The sequence below is a fragment of the Kogia breviceps genome, chromosome 18 (genome assembly GCF_026419965.1).
Source record: "Kogia breviceps isolate mKogBre1 chromosome 18, mKogBre1 haplotype 1, whole genome shotgun sequence".
In the NCBI taxonomy this organism is placed as follows: Eukaryota; Metazoa; Chordata; class Mammalia; order Artiodactyla; family Physeteridae; genus Kogia; species Kogia breviceps.
In genome coordinates this window covers 53,778,675-53,799,084 of record NC_081327.1, presented here as the reverse complement: position 1 = coordinate 53,799,084, position 20,410 = coordinate 53,778,675, and the positions used below count along the sequence as shown (strand labels likewise).

Sequence of the window (20,410 nt, the reverse complement as noted above, 5' to 3'; positions counted from 1 at the left end):
GATAACTATTTTTAAATTTTCACATTTTATACTCTGAAAGTATGATCCACATCTTCTTCCCAGTTTTTATAAATTCTTCCCATGAGAGAATTATAAAAACAAAATAATATGGGACTTCCCTGGTGGCACAGTGGATAAGATTCCATGCTCCCAACACAGGGGACTGTGTTTGAGCCCTGGTAAGGGAAGCAGATCCCACATGCATGCCGCAAGAGTTCGCATGCCACAACTAAGGAGCCCACGAGCCACAACTAAGGGGTCTGCCTGCCGCAACTAAGACCCGGCACAACCAAATTAAACAAAATTTTTTTTTAATCAAAATAATATGCAGTGAAGAAATCTCAAAAAAATTTAAAAAATTAGAATACAAACTACTTGTTACTTGGTTTTATCCTAATACCACGAAATGAGAAATGAGTGAGGACATAACAAACTATTAGATAATATTGAGAGAGGAAATATTAATCCTCTCTCAATATATACTAAAATCTATAATTGCAGTGAAAGTATCATTCAAAGGTAGATTTCTAAAATTTCAAACTTTATTATCCAAAAAAAATTTAAGCATTCCTTTACACATATGAAAAAGTATAGCAACAATAAACCTAAGGAAATAGGTGGTAGGAAATGATAAAAACTATAAACACAGTAAATTCAGTAGTAGATACAGAATCAATATTGCCAAAATGACCATACTACCCAAGGCAATCTACAGATTCAATCCAATCCCTATCAAATTACCAATGGCATTTTTCACAGAACTAGGACAAAAAATTTCAAAATTTGTATGGAAACACAAAAGACCCCAAATAGCCAAAGCTGTCCTGAGAAAGAAAAACAGAGCTGGAGGAATCAGGCTCCTTGACTTCAGAATATACTACAAAGCTACAGTCAACAAAACAGTATGGTACTGGCACACAAACAGAAATGTAGATCAACGGAACATGATAGAAAGTCCAGAAATAAACCCACTCACCTATGGTCACCTAATCTATGACAAAGGAGGCACAAGAATATACAAATGTAGAAAAGACAGTCTCTTCAATAAGTGGTGCGGGGAAAACTGGACAGCAGTTTAAAAGAATGTAATTAGGACACTCTCTGACACCATACACAAAAATAAACTCAAAATGGATCAAAGACCTACATGTAAGGCCAGACACTATAAAACTCTTAGAGGAAAACATAGGCAGAACACTCTTTGACATAAGTCTCAGCAATATCTTTTTTGATCCACCTCCTAGAGTAATGAAAGTAAAACCAAAAATAAACAAATGGGACCTAAGTAAACTTAAAAGCTTCTGCACAGCAAAGGAAACTATAAACAAAATGAAAAGACAACCCACAGAATGGGAGAAAATATTTGCTAACCATGAGACTGACAAGAAATTAAATGCTGAAATATATTAACAATTCATATAGCTCAATATCAAAAACAATCCAATCAAAACATTGGAAGAAGACCTAAACAGACATTTCTCCAAAGAAGACATCCCGATAGCCAAAAAGCACATGAAAAGATGTTCAACGTCGCTAATTATTAGAGAGATGTAAATCAAAACTACAATGAGGTACCACCTCATACCAGTCAAAATGGCCGTCATCAAAAAAATCTACAAACAATAAATGCTGGAGAGGGTGTGGAGAAAAGGGAACCCTCCTACACTGTTGGTGGGAATGTAAATTGATACAGCCACTATGGAGAACAGCATGGAGGTTCCTCAAAAAACTAAAAATAGAACAACCATATGACCCAGCAATCCCACTCCTGGGCATATACCAGAGAGAAAACCATAATTCGAAAAGATACATGCATCCCAATGTTCACTGCAGAACTATTTACCATAGCCAGGACATGGAAGCAACCTAAATGTCCATCAACAGAGGAATGGATAAAGAAGATGTGGTACATATATACAATGGAATATTTCTCATCCATAAAAAAAGAACAAAATAATGCCATTTGCAGATTGTCATCCTGAGTGAAATAAGTCAGACAGAGAAAGACAAACATCATATGATATCGCTTATATGTACAATCTAAAAAAAAGCGTACAGGGCTTCCCTGGTGGTGCAGTGTTTGAGAGTCCGCCTGCCAATGCAGGGGACACGGGATCGTGCCCCGGTCCGGGAGGATCCCACATGCTGCGGAGCGGCTAGGCCCGTGAGCCATGGCCGCTGAGCCTGCACGTCTGGAGCCTGTGCTCTGCAATGGGAGAGGCCACAACAGTGAGAGGCCCGCGTACCGCAAAAAAAATAAAACATAAATAAATAAAAAAGGGTACAAATGAACTTCTTTACAAAACAGAAACAGAGTCACAGATGTAGAAAACAAACTTATGGTTACCAGGGGGTAAGGGGGGAGAGGGATACATTGGGAGATTGGGATGGACATGTACACACTTCTACATATAAAAGAGATAACTAATAAGGACCTACTGTATACCACAGGGAACTCTACTCAATACTCTCTAAAGGCCATTATGGGAAAAGAACCTTAAAAAGAGTGCATATATGTATAACTGATTCACTTTGCTGTACACGTGAAACTAACACAACATCGTAAATCAACTACACTCCAATAATAATTTTTTAAAAAATGATACATGCACCCCCCAATGTTCACTGCAGCACTATTTACAATAGCCAAGACATGGAAGCAACCTAAATGTCTACTGACACAGCAAGGCATGAAAAAGATGTGGTACATATATACAATGGAATATTACTCAGCCATAAAAAAAGAGTGAAAAAATGCCCTTTGCAGCAACATGGATGGACCTAGAGATTATCATACTAAGTGAAGTAAGCCAGAGAGAGGACAAATATCATGATATCACTTACATGTAGAATCTAACAGAAAAAAAAAAGACACAAATGAACTTATTTCCGAAACAGAGGCTCACAGACACAGAAAACAAACTTACAGTTACCAAAGGGGAAAGGGTGGTGGCTGAAGGGATAAATTAGGAAGCTGGGATTAACAGATACTCACTACTATATATAAAACAGATAACCAACAAGGACCTACTGTACAGCACAGGGAATTCTACTCAATATTATCTAATAACCTTCAAGGGAAAAGAATCTGAAAAAGAAAAAAAATATATATGTATATTTAAAACTGAATTGTGCTGTACACTTGAATCTTACACGATATTGCAAATCAACTATACTTCAATACAAAAGATTTTTTTTAAGGAAAGAAAGAATTAAAAAAATAAATACAGGAGAAAACATACTGTATAAATTAAATTTAAATAAATGTGTCAGGGGCTCATTTCTAGAAACAACTAATTAAAACAGGAAAAACTCTGTTAAATAGAAGTTTAAATGTAGCAAAATAGTACAAAATTTAAATCAAGACCTGAGCTGTAACAGATGTTTTATTAAACGTAATCTGCATTATGTGCCTGTTTTGTTTCAAAGTTTTAGAATGTTTTTAAAAAATTGTAAGAACATACTATGCATAATCGATCATAAAACTGAACATGTCCATGGCAGTTTTGTTTAACATATACTAAAATGAAAAAAATAATAATAAAAATATACTAAAATGGACACCAAAAGTTTACCTAAAATTAGGATTGACTTTAAAATCACTAATTATAATAATCCCCTCCCCCTGTTTAGTACCTCAACCCAAGCCTATGGATGAATTCTATTTTTGAATAGAAACATGATTCTAAGTTAGAGAAGCTGATTCACACACAGAAAGATATTCAAAACCACCTTCAATTCACTCCCTATCACCCAATCTCAATTCCTGATAGAGACAGAGACAAAACACTCAGCTAGTGACAAGATTCAGCAAGTGGTAAAAGAATAATGTGCCAATTAGGGTTTATCACAGGAAGCTAAGGACTGTTCAATAGGAGAGAATCTAATAATAGAATCCACCCCATCAATAGTTTAAGAAAAATCATATGATCCCTGAAAAAAAAATTCCTAAAAGGCATTTGAAAAAAAATTCACTACCACCCCCTAAGGCAACATTTAACGAAGGGAACACAAAAATATTTTTTAACAGACTGTAGAGGTTTCTAAAACAAGAGCTGCTATTAATATTATAATTAGTGAAGAACTACTAGAGAGATGCATTTGAACATCAGGAGCAAAACAAGGATGTCTGACGTAGTGCTATTACAATGTTTGAGAATTCAGGGTAAACGCAACAGGACACAACAGAGAAACAGGAGGAACACATATCAGAAATGAAGACAGTAACTACAGTAGTTAACAATGCTACTATGACTGCATATCTACAAAAGCAAATGAGTCACCTTAAGTCAATGGATGCAAGAGAAGTATTTGAAATAATCAACGAGCTGCACTTCTCCAAACAAAAACTGGTTAGAAAACATGCAAGAAATGCCAGTCACCATTGTGACAACCTATCATAGCATCACCACCATCACTAGGAAATCATGCAGCCTTTGGAACACCCTAACAGCAAAAATCCTGCAAACTGCTTTAGGTTGTATTGGTAGATGTTAAAATCCTCTCCCTTTTACCATCACATCAAAAAGAATAAAATACCTAGGAATAAAACTACCTAAGGAAACAAAAGACCTGTACTCTGAAAACTGTAAGCCGCCGATGAAAGAAATCGAAGATGACACAAACAGATGCAAAGATATACCACGTTCTTGAATTGGAAGAATCAATATTGTCAAAGTGACTATACTATCCAAGGCAATCTACAGACTCAATGCAATCCCTATCAAATTAACAATGGCATTTTTCACAGAACTACAATAAAACATTTTTAAATTTGTGTGGAAACACAAAAGACCCTGAAGAGCCAAAGCAGTCCTGAGAAAGAAAAACAGTTGGAGGAATCAGGCTCCTTGACTTCAGAATATACTACAACTACAGTCATCAAAACAGTATGGTAATGGCACAAAAACAGAAATATAGATCAATGGAACAGGCTAGAAAGCCCAGAGATAAACCCACTCACCTATGGTCACCTAATCTACGACAAAGGAGGCAAGAATGTACAATGGAGAAAAGACAGTCTCTTTGATAAGTGGTGCTGGGAAAACTGGATAGCAGTTTAAAAGAATGATATTAGGATATTCTCTAACACCATACACAAAAATAAACTCAAAATGGATTAAAGACCTAAATGTAAGATTGGACACTATAAAACTCTTAGAGGAAAACACAGGCAGAACACTCTTTGACATAAATTGCAGCAATATCTTTTTTGATCCACCTCCTAGAGTAATGAAAATAAAACCCAAAATAAACAAATGGGACCTAATTAAACTTAAAAGCTTTTGCACAGCAAAGGAAACCATAAACAAAACAAAAAGACAACCCACAGAATGGGAGAAAATATTTACAAACGAAGCAACCGACAAAGGCTTAACCTCCACAATATACAAATAGCTCCTACAGCTTAATATCAAAAGAAACCAAACAACCCAAGCAAAAAATGGGCAGAGGATCAAAGGAGACATTTCTCCAAAGAAGACATACAGATGGCCAAAAAGCACATGAAAAGATGCTCAACATCGCTAATTATCAGAGAAATGCAAATCAAAGGCTACAATCGGAGGGATTGGTGGCACAGTGGTTAAGAACCTGCCTGCCACTGCATGGGGCATGGGTTTGACCCCTGGTCTGGGAAGATTCGACATGCCATGGAGCAACTAAGCCTGTATGCCACAACTACTGAGCTTGTGCTCTAGAGCCCGTGCTCCACAACAGAAGCCTGCACACCGCAACGAAGAGTAGCCCCCGCTCGTTACAACTAGAGAAAGCCTACGTGCAGCAACAAGGACCCAACGCAGCCAAAAGTTTAAAAAAAAATTAAAAAAACCCCAAAACTACAATGAGGTATTACCTCACACGGTCAGAATGGCCATCATCAAAAGGTCTACAGACAACAAATGCTGGAGAGAGTGTAGAGAAAAGGGAACTCTCTTGCACTGTTGGTGGGAATGTAAATTGATACAACCCACTATGGAGAACAGTATGGAGGTTCCTTAAAAAACTACAAATAGAACTACCATATGACCCAGCAATCCCACTACTGGGCATAGACCCTGAGAAAACCATAATTCAAAAAGAGTCATGTGCCACGATGTTCATTGCAGCTCTATTTACAATAGCCAGGACATGGAAGCAACCTAAGTGCCCACTGACAGACGAATGGATAAAGAAGATGTGGCACATATATACAATGGAATATTACTCAGCCATAAAAAAGAACAAAATAATGTCATTTGCAGCAACATGGATGGACCTAGAGATTATCATACTAACTGAAGTCAGACAGAGAAGAACAAACATCATATGATACCGCTCATATGTGAAATCTACTTTTAAAAAAAATGATACAAATGAACTTATTTACAACACAGAAACAGACTCACAGATATCAAAATCAAACTTATGGCTACCAAAGAGGAAACATGGGGGGAAGTGATAAATTAGGAGGCTGGGATTAATATATACACACTATTATAAATAAAATGGATAACTAATAAGAACGTACTGCATAGCACAGGGAACACTGCTCAATATTCTGTAACAACCTATATGGGAAAAGAATCTGAAAGGTAATGGATATATATATGTAACATTCACTTTGCTGTACACCTGAAACTAACACAACATTGTAAACCAAGTATACTCTGATAGAAATTTTTAAACCAAAAAACCACAATATTTTGAAGAGATTAAAAAAAGGCCAGAAACAGATTTACAGATATTGACAAGAAACTTCTGGTTACCAAAGGGGAAACGTGGGGAGGCGGGAGGGATAAATCAGGAGCTTGGGATTAACATACACACACTGCTAAATATAAGATAGATACTGTATACCTGAAACTAACACAGCGTTGTAAGTCAACTATACTCCAATACAATTTTTAAAATAAAATAAAATCGTCTCTTGATAGAGAATTGTGTCACATCTCTGAACAGTTATGCCCGAAGACCAGGAAACAAGTGCGCGTTTTAATACGGAAGACAACATTTCTGGGCAGGGGCTCCGTTCCCAGATTTGAAAACTGAGGCTCAAGGCAGTGGGTTCAATCGCAAGGAGCCCCACGTGGGCATCCAGTGTGCCTCACTCAGCCGTGAGGAGCGGAGCTGGGGCTGACACACTGTGCAAGGGGGTTCCAGAGCTTGGGGGCTTCCCTTGCTGCCTTCTAAGCCCCTGCCCATCTTGATACTTTCAGAATATCAAATAGTGTCCAAGGACGAACAATGAAAGGGAACTGGTCTCATACAACATTAAAATATACTTCAAACACCAAGACTCAAAACAGCATGACGCTAGGACACAAATGGAAATGTGGGTTCGTGGAGGTTCAGGATCAGGCCCAGCTGTTTTTGGATATATGGGAAGAAAGAGATTCTCCAACACCTGGTAGAGCAGGAACCGAGTAGCATCTGAACAAAACATACAGAACTGATTTTTCCTATGACTGGGCACACAATAGGGGCCTAATGATACCAACAGTCGCCTTTGCTCTGTGCCAGACCCTGTGCTAAGCAGCTTACAGACCTTTTACTTGGTTCAGTCCTTGTAAGGACTCTATAAGGTGAATGCTCCCATTCCACAGATGGAGAAACTGAGGTTCAGAAAGAGAAGTGACTGGCTGGGGTCCTTCAGCCTGGTCTGGCTGACTTCATCAGCTAAGCTCCCTGGCCTCAACCAGCAGGTGGGGTTGGTCTTTCCTGAGCTCCCACAGCTCAGGTAGGCTGCACGCCCTCGGGCATTACATGTCCATCACAGCGTGGCCCGCTCCCTCCTACATGCCATGGTCCGCCTGGTCCCATGCTGTGCTCCATACCTCCGGCCAGGTCCCTGACTCAGTCTCCCCTCCCATTTCAGCAGGAAGCTCTGGCTGTCTGGCCACGACCCTACAGGGATCACCTTTCCGAGCTTATTTCCATAGTTACGAAAGCTATGTTTCCATGGTTATGTCACTTATAGTTATGAGTGACTGTCGCTACCCACAGGGTTGCTGAGGGGATTAAGTGAGCGTTTAACCCTGGCTGTCACAGATCCTCGGGACATTCACGGTGACTCTTCTCCGTGGATACAGAGAAGGAACACCCCCCACTGCTCCCCCCGGAAGCACCAGCCAGAGCCGGTGCAGACTCACAGGTGAGAAGCGGAGCCGGGAGGCGGGCTGCTTACGCCCATCTGAGCTACAAAGACGCCCAGCCCACAGCCTGCCCCATCTCCCTCCGTGTGCCCTCCTCCAAGGCATAACTGCTGCGGGCACAGACGAGCCCTCCCTCCAGGACACGCAGAGCCCTGCCCTGGCTCCCTCCCAACCCCCCTAATGCATCCGCTGCCCCGCTCACGTCTCCTGGTCTGGATACGGCGTTCTCACCCCAGACACCCTCAGATTCCCGGTCAAGCTGAGATGCTCAAATCCACCCCCGTCCCACCCCATCCGTAACCCCGTAAAGAGCACGGCATCGTCAGGTCTGACACCTGCCCAAGGACCCTGGAGTCCTCAGTGGGACTGCGGCTCCCTTTCTGGGACTCCATCCCAGGACCAGGCCCAACTGTGGGAAAGGGCCTCACGCTCTGAACCAGACAGTGCCATTCACCAAGCCACTCCCTGCACTTCACAGTTTCCCTCACTCTCTCTAGAAGCCCCAAGCACAGCCCACTTCAGAGCCAGATTCGCCCAACACTTGTCACCACAAATCCAGGCACCCTTGCGTGAGGATGTTCTGGGGAAATGTAGACCCGAACCGGCACTCAAGCCCTGGACCCCCAGGGGCCACCCACACCCGCTGACCTTCTTGGTGTAGCCCATGGCCTTCAGGACGGAGTGATTCAAGGTCTCCAGGGAGGCCAGGACGTCCTCGTAGTCCCCCATGTGGTCCACAAAGTAATCTGGAGGAAGGGAAGGCAGGGGTCAAAGGTCACAGGAGGATCATGCCCCCCCCCCCCCGGGCCCTCTCACCAATCGCATCAGTGCCCCTCCCCAGTCCCCTCCCCTCACCAAAAACACACCCCAGCCAAGCCTCAGTCCCTGCACAGCCAGCACCTACCACACAGCTCCTTGGTGTCCACATGGCTGCAGAGAGAGAGACGATGAGAGGCACTCAGAGACCAGCCTGTTGTCCCGTGCCTCCCGCCCTCCTTCCCTCCCTGGCGAGCACAGCCTACAGCTGGTGAAACACCTCCCGGGCCTCTTCTCTTTTCATGCTCTGTGCTGGCACTGTGACCCCCGCTTCACAGATGCGGGAACAGCAGGGGAAGGATGCCGCCCCCTCCAGAGGGTTCCATGTCTGTGCGTCTGTCTGACCCCCTCACCATGCTTCCCCCACCCCTTTCCTCTCCCAAAGCCTGCCCACCACATCCGGAGCAGATGGGGCCAAACCCGGGGCTGCGAAAAGGGAGGGGCATAGCCCACGGCTACTACAGGCTGTCAGCAAAACCCTCACGCGACACACTGCCCCGGGCATCCCTGCCTGCTGGGTCCTGGGCTCTGCTGGGGGTGCGGGTTGCCCCCCTTGCTCTCCCTCTAGGCCTGGGAGGCTCCTGTCCTTCCTCAGAGGAGGCCTAGCACAAGAAGGCCACGCAGGCCGGGGAAGGCGCAGGCGGCAGCCTCAGAACGCAGACACGGCGGGGCGGAGCGGACGCCAAGGGACCTGAGTTTTGTGCAGGTTCTGATAACCTTCCCTTTCTGGGCCCCAGTTCCCTCCCCGAGAGACGCCGGCCTACAGAGTGTGCCGGCTTCATCAAGAGGCTGCCGGGAAAAGGCTCTGCAAACTCTGTCTTGGAGCTTCCCCCAATCCGCATCACCTGGTGAAAAGTTCTAACAAGCCCTGCAGAAACGAAGCCCGCTTAACTGTGCTCAGAGCAGCACTTCACCGACCTTTCTGAGCCGTGTGAACGGTTTGGGGCAGAAGACCTGTTGAGCATCCCAAGGAGGGGGGTGTTTACAGCTCACACTCTGGGGAACGTTGGAAAGAAAACACCCAAAGGTCTTCAGAGGTCCGGCCTTTGCTAGTGCGAAGTCCGCCCGCCCGCCCGCCCTCACCTACGCTCCCCACTGCCGCCTCCTCCCAGACCCGCCTGCCCGAATGAGCAATAATCGACAGCACGTGCGGCAGCCCTTTCAAGCTCCGCGGCCGCTGTAGGAACTGCTCAGACTCTCCATCTCGCTCTAGAAACAAAGGCCTCCCCTGGAGTCCGCGGCAGCCGGCAGCCATTTCTTTCGAGCGGCCTTTCCCCCCTCCGCCTGCCCCAGCCTGGCTCCCGGGACGCTCAGCCCCACCCCTGGCCCCAGGCGCCCCCGTGCTGTGTCCCTGGCCAACGGGCCTGGTGGCAGCTCCTCGTCCAGACCATCTCTAGCCTGTCACAGGGGACCCCAGCTTATCAAATCTGCTCCAAACAGCCCCGAGGAACTCAGGTGTGGAGTGGAGAAGGGGGCTCGGGCCTCACTGGCCCGGGGGTCACTCGGAGAGGGCGAGGCTGGAGTTCAGGTTGGGAAGGTCGGGCACGCTTGAGTAGAATGCGCACTTTGCACTGGATTTAGGAATTTCGAGTTTTAGGGTTGGGGCCAGAGTTGGGGATTGATTGAGCCATAGGTTAGGGTTCCGGCTGGGTTGGAGAAAAGGTGATTAGGTACAGGGTGAGAAGGAGAGTTCAGGTCAGAGTGATGAGCAGTTTGGTTTAAGATGGATCCGGTGAGGATAAGCATCACAGAGCTCGCGGTGAGACCCGGGATATGCACGAGGCGTCGGGGTCAGAGCTAGGTTAAGGTGGCTCATCTCTCCCTTTCGTTATCCGGTGTGTATTCCGCAAACCTACGCTCTCTCCCAGGTTCGCCATGCGTGCTCAGAAAAGACAAACACTTGCCAACGCAGTATCAACCTGTCCGCTCCCCCAGATCGGCCAGCCAGCTGGGGCCAAACAGACAGGACTTCTGGATTAGCTGGTTTGGGGACTTTGAGGTCTCCGTGCCTCCAGGGAAGTGGGCAGTGGAGACCGGCCACCGCGAGAGAAGGGAGACGCTGCCTCCTGGCCCCAGCCCCCAGGACTTAGCTCACTTGGTATTGTCGGAGTCGATGGTGTGGAAGAGACCCTCTAGTTCTTTCTCGTTGAGGACGCCATCTGCAAAGAAGAGCTGGAATTCCTCCAAGGATAACTTCCCGTCATCTGCGAGGAAGGGGTGGGGGGAGAGCAGCTGGTGTCTAACAGATGGGACATCCCCAGACCCAGACAACTGCCAAATCAACAGAGAAACTCCAGCCAGGTAATCCCCGCCTGCCCCGCTAATTCCCAAACTAGCAGATAAACCCCAGCTCAGATCATCCTTGCTGGTGCCACTAATCCAAATTAACCAGCCAACTCCAGTTCACGGAGATCACAGACTGATCTAGCTAATTCCCAAAGCAACAGACCAACACCATTTACGGATAATCCCCAAACCAGCAGATGCTGGGGCCTATTAAGGCCCACAGTCAACAAGTAGGTAAAGCACACCTGAGCTTGTCAGGCAACCTTCTCTCCCAGTCACCCGACCACCTGGAGGCAGCCTGATGACCCCTCTCTGTCGGTTCCAAAAGCCCAGATAAGCTCTGCACACTTTGATCATCTCCACCTCAGCACCCAGGTCTGGATTCTGGGGAGGGAACGACCCCTCTCCACTCTGCCTTCACAGCGTCTGACGTGAGCCCGCTGCCAACGGTGGCACTCACTGGGCCACGGATGCAGCCCTGAGGATACCAAACCCCGGGGGAGGTGGTGCCGGGCCCGGGGCTCTGGGGTGGGGAGGGGCTGGGCTCTAGACAAGGGGCCCTCACAGCTGACATATCTGTCCCAACGCTTCCCTCCCCATCTCACCTCTTCGGCCTCCACTTGCGGTTGCCCTGGGTACCAGCATCTGCTGGGGAAGTTCTCATGGGTTGGGGGCAGCCGGGCCCCTGAGAGAAGGGCTCCCAGCAGAACTCCAGCGACTCCCCAAGCTTCCAGCCTCCGCTCCTCCTACCTGGGCTCTCCTGCTAATGTGCACCTACCTCCCCATCCCAACCCGGAAGCCACAGCCCCCTCCTCACTGATCTTAGACAGCTTCCTGCTCCTCCTTAAAGGGGCCGCATCTGTGGGAAACACCGGAGGTCAAGGAGACGGGTGAGCCCCAGTCCCTCTCTGCAGACCCCCTTCATTACTTCTGGCAAGTCTGCACCTCGAGAGCCCACATGGCACGTTGCGTGGATTAGAAAGAAACGAGCTTCCTGATGGGGGTGGGGGAGATGCAGTACAGCATCAGAGCACGTGAGGGGAGGGCTGTGCAGGCTGGATCTGAGGCCCTCAATTCTCTCAAGTAGCTGCCCTTGAGCAGGGCACAACCCGCCCAGTCACACACGGCAGACCTACTTGGACCCAGGCAGAAGCCACGCGTACATTTTAAAGGCTCTGGAGCTTCTATCTCTGCTGCCAACAGCTCTGCAGGGGCTCAAAGTAGGGCAACTTTGAGAAGGGAGAGGGAGCTCCTCAGGCCCTGCGCTGGGTTCCACTCCGCCCGTGTTCAGAGAGGGGGAATATGGGAGAGTGGGCACGGGCTTGCACGTGGGGGGCTGGGGCAATGTCCAGCGTGCCGCCAACCTCCTGTCTCAGGTGCTCAGGTTTGTTTTGTTTTCTTTCGTTTTCTCGGCCTCTCCCGCACAGCATGCGGGATCTTAGCTCCCGACCAGGGATCAGACCTGTGCTCCCTGCAGTGGAAGCTCGGAGTGCTAACCACTGAACCACCAGGGAATTCTCCCAGCTCATGGTTTTTTTTTTTTGTTTGTTTGTTTGTTTGTTTTGCTGTACGCGGGCCTCTCACTGTTGTGGCCTCCCCCGTTGCGGAGCACAGGCTCTGGACTCAAAGGCGCAGCAGCCATGGCTCACGGGCCCAGCCGCTCCGCGGCACGTGGGATCTTCTCGGACCGGGGCACGAACCCGTGTCCCCTGCATCGGCAGGCGGACTCCCAACCCCTGCGCCACCAGGGAAGCCCCCGGCTCATGTTTTAATGTCAAAGACGGGAGAATGAATTTCTAACGTTCAGAACCCAGAGTCCCCCCAAAACAAAACAATCCCCCCCATTCACACATAAAGACCCAGAAACCAACCATAAACAGTGCACGATACCAGCCGTGACATACCTAAACGCTAAGTTATGGCTTTTTGTCTTCTGTGAAAGAGGACTGAGGATGAGCCAGGAGCCAGGGAGCAGAACCAGGGCAGACACACAGGCTCTGTGTGTTCACGCATCTGGTCCCCACAACACCCCACGACATAGGTATGCCATCACCTCCAGTTTACAGAGCAGAGAGGCACAGAGCAGTTCTGGGACTTGCCCAGGTCCCTCAGCAGGGGTCGAACCCAGGCCACCTGGCTCCTGAGACCACGCTCCCAACCCAACCTGGGGCAGGGTCTTGTGTCGAGACCCCCAGCCACAGAGCTAGATGGAAAAGCCAAAGCCAAGTCTGGACTCAGTGGAAGCGCGCTGTGATTGATTAGTCATGTCTGCCACGGGCACAGCACCATCCCTGCCACCATCTCCTTCTATGCATCCAGGCACCTCCATCCAGTCTGCACTCAGGAGAACAAGCAAAGAGAGGCCCGCCAGGCCTCCAGAGCACAAAGCCTTCTCGGTGACATTTAGCTTGAAAGTCCCACCACAGCCCTACTGAACCCAGATCAGCTAATGAGGGAAGCAACATCTGCCAGGGCCTCTGTCCAATTAGAGGAGCGAGGAGGCCTATCACCTCCAGGATTACCCCTCCCCCCACCCAGCGGGCCGTACGCAGGTGTCCTCACTAATTAGCATGAGCTCAGCCCCTGTTGCAGTGACCTTTCAAATGCCAGGAGTCTGCCAGCATCCCTGTTCCCTGGAGGAAACGCAGTCTGGCACCCACCCCTCCAGCAGCCTCCACACCACCCTTCCGGGTCCTACACCCCAGGCTGCCCGGCAGGCACCCCACTCTCTGCCTCCCCGCGGGGGCCACGCCCAGTCTCCAGCTCCAGCTCCACGAAGATGCCTCTGTCCTGGGAGCCGCCGGCCCGGGCCAGCCCGAGCCGAAGCCCTTGTTCCTGTGATCCCAAAGGCCGATTCCGCTCCAACCCGCGGCCTGGGGCCACGGCAGGCATCTTACTTCCGTGGACAATGGGGGCAGGGCCAGCATCCATTCCCTGCCCACACGATATTGGCAAAGTGGGCTGGGCTCAATCAGAACTGCCCGGTCTGCTCCCCAACTGAGAATCTGCCATCTTTGACTTGTGCTCTCTGAGCCTTGATTTTTGACACCTGTAGAAAAGGGGGGTGATGCTTCTCCCACTAGGAGCCCAGGGAACGTCAAATGAGGTCTGTTAACGCCTTGGTGCCTAATAGATGTTCCAGAGCTGCGGGCAGTCTCCACCAGACGGTGAACGCCCCGTGAAGCACGGGGTGAGAGTCAAACGCTTGTTGACAAACCGAGGCCCCTCTTCCAAGGCACTCAACGCTCATCAGCTGGTGTGAGGGCTCGCGGGCTCCTGACAGCCTGCCAAGACCCGAGCTTCGCCCCACCCCCGTGACAGCCCCTCGAAGCGGGTACTGGTATGATTGTCCCCACTTACACATGGGGACACTGAGACCCTGAGAGTTCGGTCACTGGCCTGAGGTCACAGAGCTGGTAGGCGGCTGAGCCCTGGCAGCCCCTGCAGCAAAGCGGGGGCCCTACCTCCTTCTCACAGGCCCGGGAAGCTTCCTGGGAACCAGAATCACACTCCCCGTTGACCCTGGTGACAAACCCCACGGCCACTGGTGCTGGCCTGGAAGACTAAGGCCCCAGGGGCAGCGGTGGGCTTGGCCTCAGCCTCTGTGGGGACCGCAGGAGCCCAGTCGGGGGGTCCCCGCAGCTGTGCTCAGGGGGCGGAAACACGGCCTCTGATGGGCCGGGGTGCAGGGGGGAGGGGATGAGCGACGAGGATGAAACCCCACCTGTGCCTGAAAGGAGACCAGCGCGCCACCTGCCCACCCACAGAGACACACACACACACACGGCAAAGGTTCCTGCAGAGCTAACCACCAGGAAGACACACACACACACACACAGCTCCACACACACCCCCTTGGTATGTACAGCAATACCATTCAACCCTCATGTGCGCACACACTCTCAAAAGCACGGTGACGCACAGCCAGACCCGCACGGCTGCATCCCAGGGACACACGCACCGCACTCCCAGAGGTGAATGAGTCTGTCACCTGTAAGCCAGCAGCCGTTTACTGAGGACCTACTGTGTGCCGGGCCCACGACAGGAACAAGCCCCAATCCCTCCCTGGAAAAACCTCGCCGTCTGCTGAGGGGCGTGGCCAACATACACCCCCCCCCCAGGCCGTCTGCACAAGAGAAGGTAGAGAGAGGCCCCCCAAACCCCCTTCTCTAGTCTCTGACGCCGTTCAGGCCGCAATGCCACAAGGATTCCTCGAGTGCCACTCAAGTCCCCCCACCGCGTCCCTCTCCTTCCTCCTTCTGCTCCATAGGGAACTGCTCCATCTAATGGTCCTACATCCCAAGAGGCCTGGGAGGGGCCACCGTCACACCCAGGGACGGTGGGTGAGAGAGGGAGACCCCTGGGTACTAGCTTCCAGCCTGGGCTGTTCCCCAAGGTCTCATGCTCTACCCCACAACACAGGGCGGGGACAGCTCCAAGGTAACTCCCAGGGTCAGGAGGGAGGGGTGCTGGGGCCCAGGGGAGTGCCGCCATCTTGACCTCCAGCCCACGCACGCACGAGAGGGCCTGGGACCTGAAGGCCCTGGGTGGGTGGGCAAGCGATGGGCCATCTGTTCCCCACTCCTTCTCCAGCACGGGCTTTGATACTTAATTAGTATTTTCTCAATGGATGAATAAATCAACACAGAGCACTGCCTGCTTCTCTTGTAAAAAGTTCACCAGCCATCTCCTTCCTGCATTTCCCCAACAGCCCGGGGAAGCAGACAGGTTACGTGTTATCACCCCACTTTACAGATGGCAAAACTGAGGCCTGGAGAGGGGCTGTGCCTTGGTTAAAGTCCGTAGAGAGTTGCTTCCAGCCCAAGAATAATGACTATGGTATTGATACAAATGCTCTCTGCGGCCACCGTGAGGCTCAGGTGGGCCTTGGTAAATAAACCTTGTTATCTTCTGGCCCCTGCCTTCCAGAAAGGTCCAGGGTGGAACATCTCCAGCAAGTCAGAAGGGGAGTGTCCTGAAGCCACTGGCCCCGACAATGTGCTCGCTTTGTGCGGGAAGCCGCGTGCAGTGGGGAGATCTGCTGGGGTCCGCCGCAGAGCTTTGACGGGGCAAGTCACAGAACCTCTCTGGGCCACTACAGAATTGACAGAATGCGGGCAACAGCACCGACTGTATCAGGTGGCTTTGGGGAGGAGGTGTGCCAGGGCCTGGGAAGGGCCTGCAGTGAGGCTGGGGGCTTCCTGGGCCCCCGCCTGGGTTGCTCTGGTCCAGCCCAGCTGCATGAGATTAAAGTACATCAAGCATTTACCATAGGCAAAGAATCACACAGCATCATCAACACCTGCTCTCTGAATCCGCACGGCTCCCCTACTAAGTAGGAGCTACAGGGAGTGCCATTGTAAGACGGGGAAACTGAGGAACAGAGCCAGGGTTCAGAGCCCTGCACTCCCAACCAGAGTCAGGTCCTCATTCGGGGGACAGCCTGGGAGGGAAACTCACCGTTTTTGTCCGCACGGCGGAAAATCTGCAGAGAAGAGAGGTCGAATCAGAGCTGGCCCGGAAGGTGCAGGCTTCTGACCACCGCCCCCCCCCAACCCCAGGTAGTCCTGGGGAAGCAGGGCCCCCTTCTCCCTCCCCGGGGAGGACACCCGGGCTGGGATCCAGGGGCGGGAGGGTGTTTCAGGCAGAGGTCCACCCGCCGCCTGCGTGGAAGCAGCTGCCCACTCTCCCTCTGTGCCGGCAGCCTGCCCCCGGCCACGCTGACACACGCACACATGCGCGTGGATACACGCTCACGCCCATCACGTGCTTGCGTGTGCTGCCAGAACTGTGGGTCTACGGGCTGCACGCCCTGTCGGACGCTCTGCCGCACACTCAGAATTCCTGTCTCACGGATGCAGCCACTCGCCTTATACCTCCCCCCTCCGGGACCCCTTGGGAGCCTGGTTTCTGCCAGGGAGGTTGGGTTAAGTCTGAACAGAGGTTCTGCTAAGGGAACCTCAAGGCCTGATGACTGGATCAGCCAGGGCAGAACTGGATTATTTTGGGGGATGGGGGAGTGGGTAGGAGCGGGCTGCCAGGAGCTCAGAAATCTAGGTGCAGATGCAAGGTTCTGGCTGCCACGGGAAGGGGAAGAGGGGGGAGGGGGAGCCCAATCCCCTCCAGCCTCAGCTGAAACCAGGTAACTCCTCCTCCTGGTGTTTTTGGGACCTACTAAGCCTTGCTGATAGAAGGAGGAGAGGGAGGCAGGGCCCCTGTGGGTGACCATGACACCTTCAAGGACAGAGCCCCCTAGCCCCCTCCCTCCAAGCAACGGGGCAGGCATCCATCAAGCACCTGGGGCTGTGACAAACCAATGCAGCAGCTCAGGAAGGCTTCTCAACCATCTCCCCTTCCTTTAGCTGAACCCTGAGTCCTCGGCACGGGGCAGCAGCCCCTCTGGCTGAGGCAGAAAAGGGAGAAGTTACCAGAACCCCAGCCTGAGCGCCCCACACGCCTGCTCCTGACTGCAAGGTTCCCGGAGGCGGGGGTCCCACCTTCAGGTGCCCGTGCCGGCGTGAGCGTTAAACAAGTGGCTGACACGACCACGTGATGTGGCCCCCATGCCTGCTCGTCACCCCATTTCACAGATGAGGAAACGGAGACTCAGAGCCAGCTCATGGCCAGCATGCGAGGACTCCAGAGCCCACCTCCAGTCCTGTGAGAAGCAGGAGGGGTCTGGACACGTCTTCCCTGCAAGGGCGGCCCAGGACTTGCAGCTGTGAACGCTGCTGGGGCTTTGAGAGGGTTCAGCTGTGCAAGTCCGTGTCGGGCTGTGTGTGAGCCTGTTTCGGGGGGCACTGAGCCACAGGCACTCACAGCACAGATCCCCCTTCCCTGCCCAGCGCCAGCTATGGGCTGCAGGAGGAAGGGGAGAGCGGAAATCCACGCTCCCCCCACTCACAACGATGTGTGATACACACACACACACACACACACACACACACAGCCCTCTCCCAGAAACCCACGATGCACAAGCGAGGCACCCCAGCCCGCGGTCACCCACCACACAGGACACCCTCACTGGGAGATGCACACCCCACTGCCATGCTGCCCCTTGGGGGGGCAAAGCTTCCTCCACCTCCCCCAGCACTCTACAGGGACGTCCATCCTGTAGAATCTCCCTCCTACGGTGGGGGGTGGGGAGTGGGTGGGAGGGCGAGGTGGGGCGGTTTGGGCCCCGGAGGGGATGGACGGGGGAGAGGAGAGGCAGGGAGGGTGGGGAAAGGAGAGGCAGGTAGGGTGGGGAAAGGACTGACGGGGCTCAGAGTGGATGGGGGTCCCCAGAGGGGTCCCGGCTCAGGGAGGACGGGGGATGGCTCCGCCTCTGCTGACAGGAGAGGGGAAGACAGAGGTGTGGAGGGGGCCTCACTTTTAAAGAGGTGGTGCCTGGGGGAAGGGTATTTAGGGTAGAGAATACAAGAGCTTAGGGTCTACAGCCAGGACAAGAAAGGTGGCCCCTGACCTAGGGGTTGTGCGTGTGTGCCTGTGTGTGCGTGCGTCTGTGTCTGTGTGTGTGTTGGGGGGAGGTGGTCTTAGAAAAGTAACGACTCGGGCAGCAATGGGATGGAGAGGAGCGGGGGCCGGAGGCGGTCAGAGGCTCCCGTCCCGGGAAGGGATGGGGGTAAAGGATGAAGTGCCGGGCTGGGAAAAAGATGAGGGTTTGGCCAGAACAAAAGTAGGGGGGCGGTGGCCGGGTCGAGGGGCTCCAGGCTCCCGGCTCTGAGAACGTGTAGATCCCCAGAGTGGAGGGAGGGACGGGAGGAGGGGGTCGTCCCGGCCCAGGCACGAGACAGGATTCGCATGGAGACCCGCCGGGAGGTAGAGGGGCAGGGGGCGGCGCTCTGGGACGCGGGGGGTCCTGCTCCGGGCCGCCGAGGGGTCCCTTCCCAGGGAGAAGGGGGCCTCGCGGGTCCCGGCGGCGACGGAGGAGGGCGGCCTCGGGGTCGCCCCCGTGGGAGGAGGGGGCCGGGGTCCCGGCCGGCGCGTACTCACGTCCAGGATGACCGCGGTGCCCCCGCGCGGCGAGGCGGGGCCCGGGCTGGGGCCGGGGTCCGCGGCGGGGACGGCGGGGACCAGCGGCGCCCGGGGCTCGCCCATCCTGGCGCCCACCCAGCGCAGCAGCCCGCCCAGCGCCCGGCCCTGCGGCGGCGGCTCCCGGAGCAGCCTGTGCGCGCCGGCCCTGCACAGGCGCGCCGCCCGCTCGCACATCGCGCCGCGCCCGCCGCCGCCGCCGCCGCCGCCCGGAAGCCCGCCGACCCCCGCCCGGCCCGCGGACCGCCCCCGCGCGACCCCCTCCCCGGCGCCGCCCGCGCGCCCCGCCCTCCCTCCGTCCCTCCCTCCCTCTGTCCCCGCGGCCGCTGCCGCGCGGGGACGGGCCGGCGCCAGGGGACGGGAGTGGGGGAGGGGCCGCTGCGCCCGGACCCCGAGCCACGTGCCCCGAGGCCACAGCCCCCACCCCCCGCGGCTGGGCGCGGCGGCAGGGCCCTACCCAAGAGGCGCGGGGTCCTGGGGGGTCTGGTTGCGGGGGCGAGTCCCTGGGGGCTGCCCTCCCTCCGGAAGGTGCCCCGCCCCGCCCCGCCGCAGGGGCCGCAGCGCGGGGTCCGACGAGCCCGGAGCGCCCTCTGCCGGCGCCGGCAGAGGGGGGGGTCCGACGAGCCCAGAGCGCCCTCTGCCGGCGCCGGCTCCGGTATCAGCGCCCACGCACGCGGGGTCTTCCCCACCACTCCGCAGGTACCCACTCTTCCCTTCCTCCCGGTGCACGCCCGGTGAGACCTCACCCGCCCCTTAAACAACGCCCAGAAGCAGTCTTCACTCCGGAAGACCCTCTTCCCCTCACTCCCCGCATCCATCCACCCACCGACCCGAAGAATTAAACGAGCACCTGCCAGGTGCTAGGCCTGGTGCTGGCACTGGGTTCCAAGGACAGGGAAAACAGACGCGTTCCTTGGCCTCCTTGAGCTTACATCCAAGTGGGCGGAGCCAGATACTGGAATGATTCCACGGATAAATGAACAATTAAAACTGAACTGTGATGAAGAGGTGGCACCTTGGGCCGTGAGAGGGGAATTTGCCTTAAAGCCACGGAGGGGTATGTGTCAGAAGAGCCTTCCTACAGGAAATGATCCTTATGCTCTGAGAGTGGAAGGAAGAGGGGTTAAAGAGAGGAGGGGAAA

The 20,410-nt window shown here is 52.8% G+C and overlaps 1 protein-coding gene across 4 annotated transcripts in view; it reads right to left on the bottom strand.

Moving 5' to 3' along the window:
- NECAB2 (N-terminal EF-hand calcium binding protein 2) overlaps positions 1-19,844 on the bottom strand; it is a 40,362-nt gene extending 20,518 nt beyond the window's left edge. For 2 of the 4 annotated variants that reach the window (XM_067019649.1, XM_067019650.1), the window contains exons 1-5: positions 19,230-19,445; positions 16,695-16,719; positions 11,044-11,152; positions 9,037-9,062; positions 8,781-8,878 (exon numbers count right to left, since the gene is read on the bottom strand). In XM_067019649.1, the coding sequence (XP_066875750.1) occupies positions 8,781-8,878; positions 9,037-9,062; positions 11,044-11,152; positions 16,695-16,719; positions 19,230-19,445 (474 nt within the window). Of the gene's footprint in view, positions 1-8,780; positions 8,879-9,036; positions 9,063-11,043; positions 11,153-16,694; positions 16,720-19,229; positions 19,446-19,725 lie in introns of those variants that run through there. The other 2 variants (XM_067019651.1, XM_067019652.1) reach the window with 2 other exon arrangements.
- Positions 19,845-20,410: the final 566 nt, after the last annotated feature.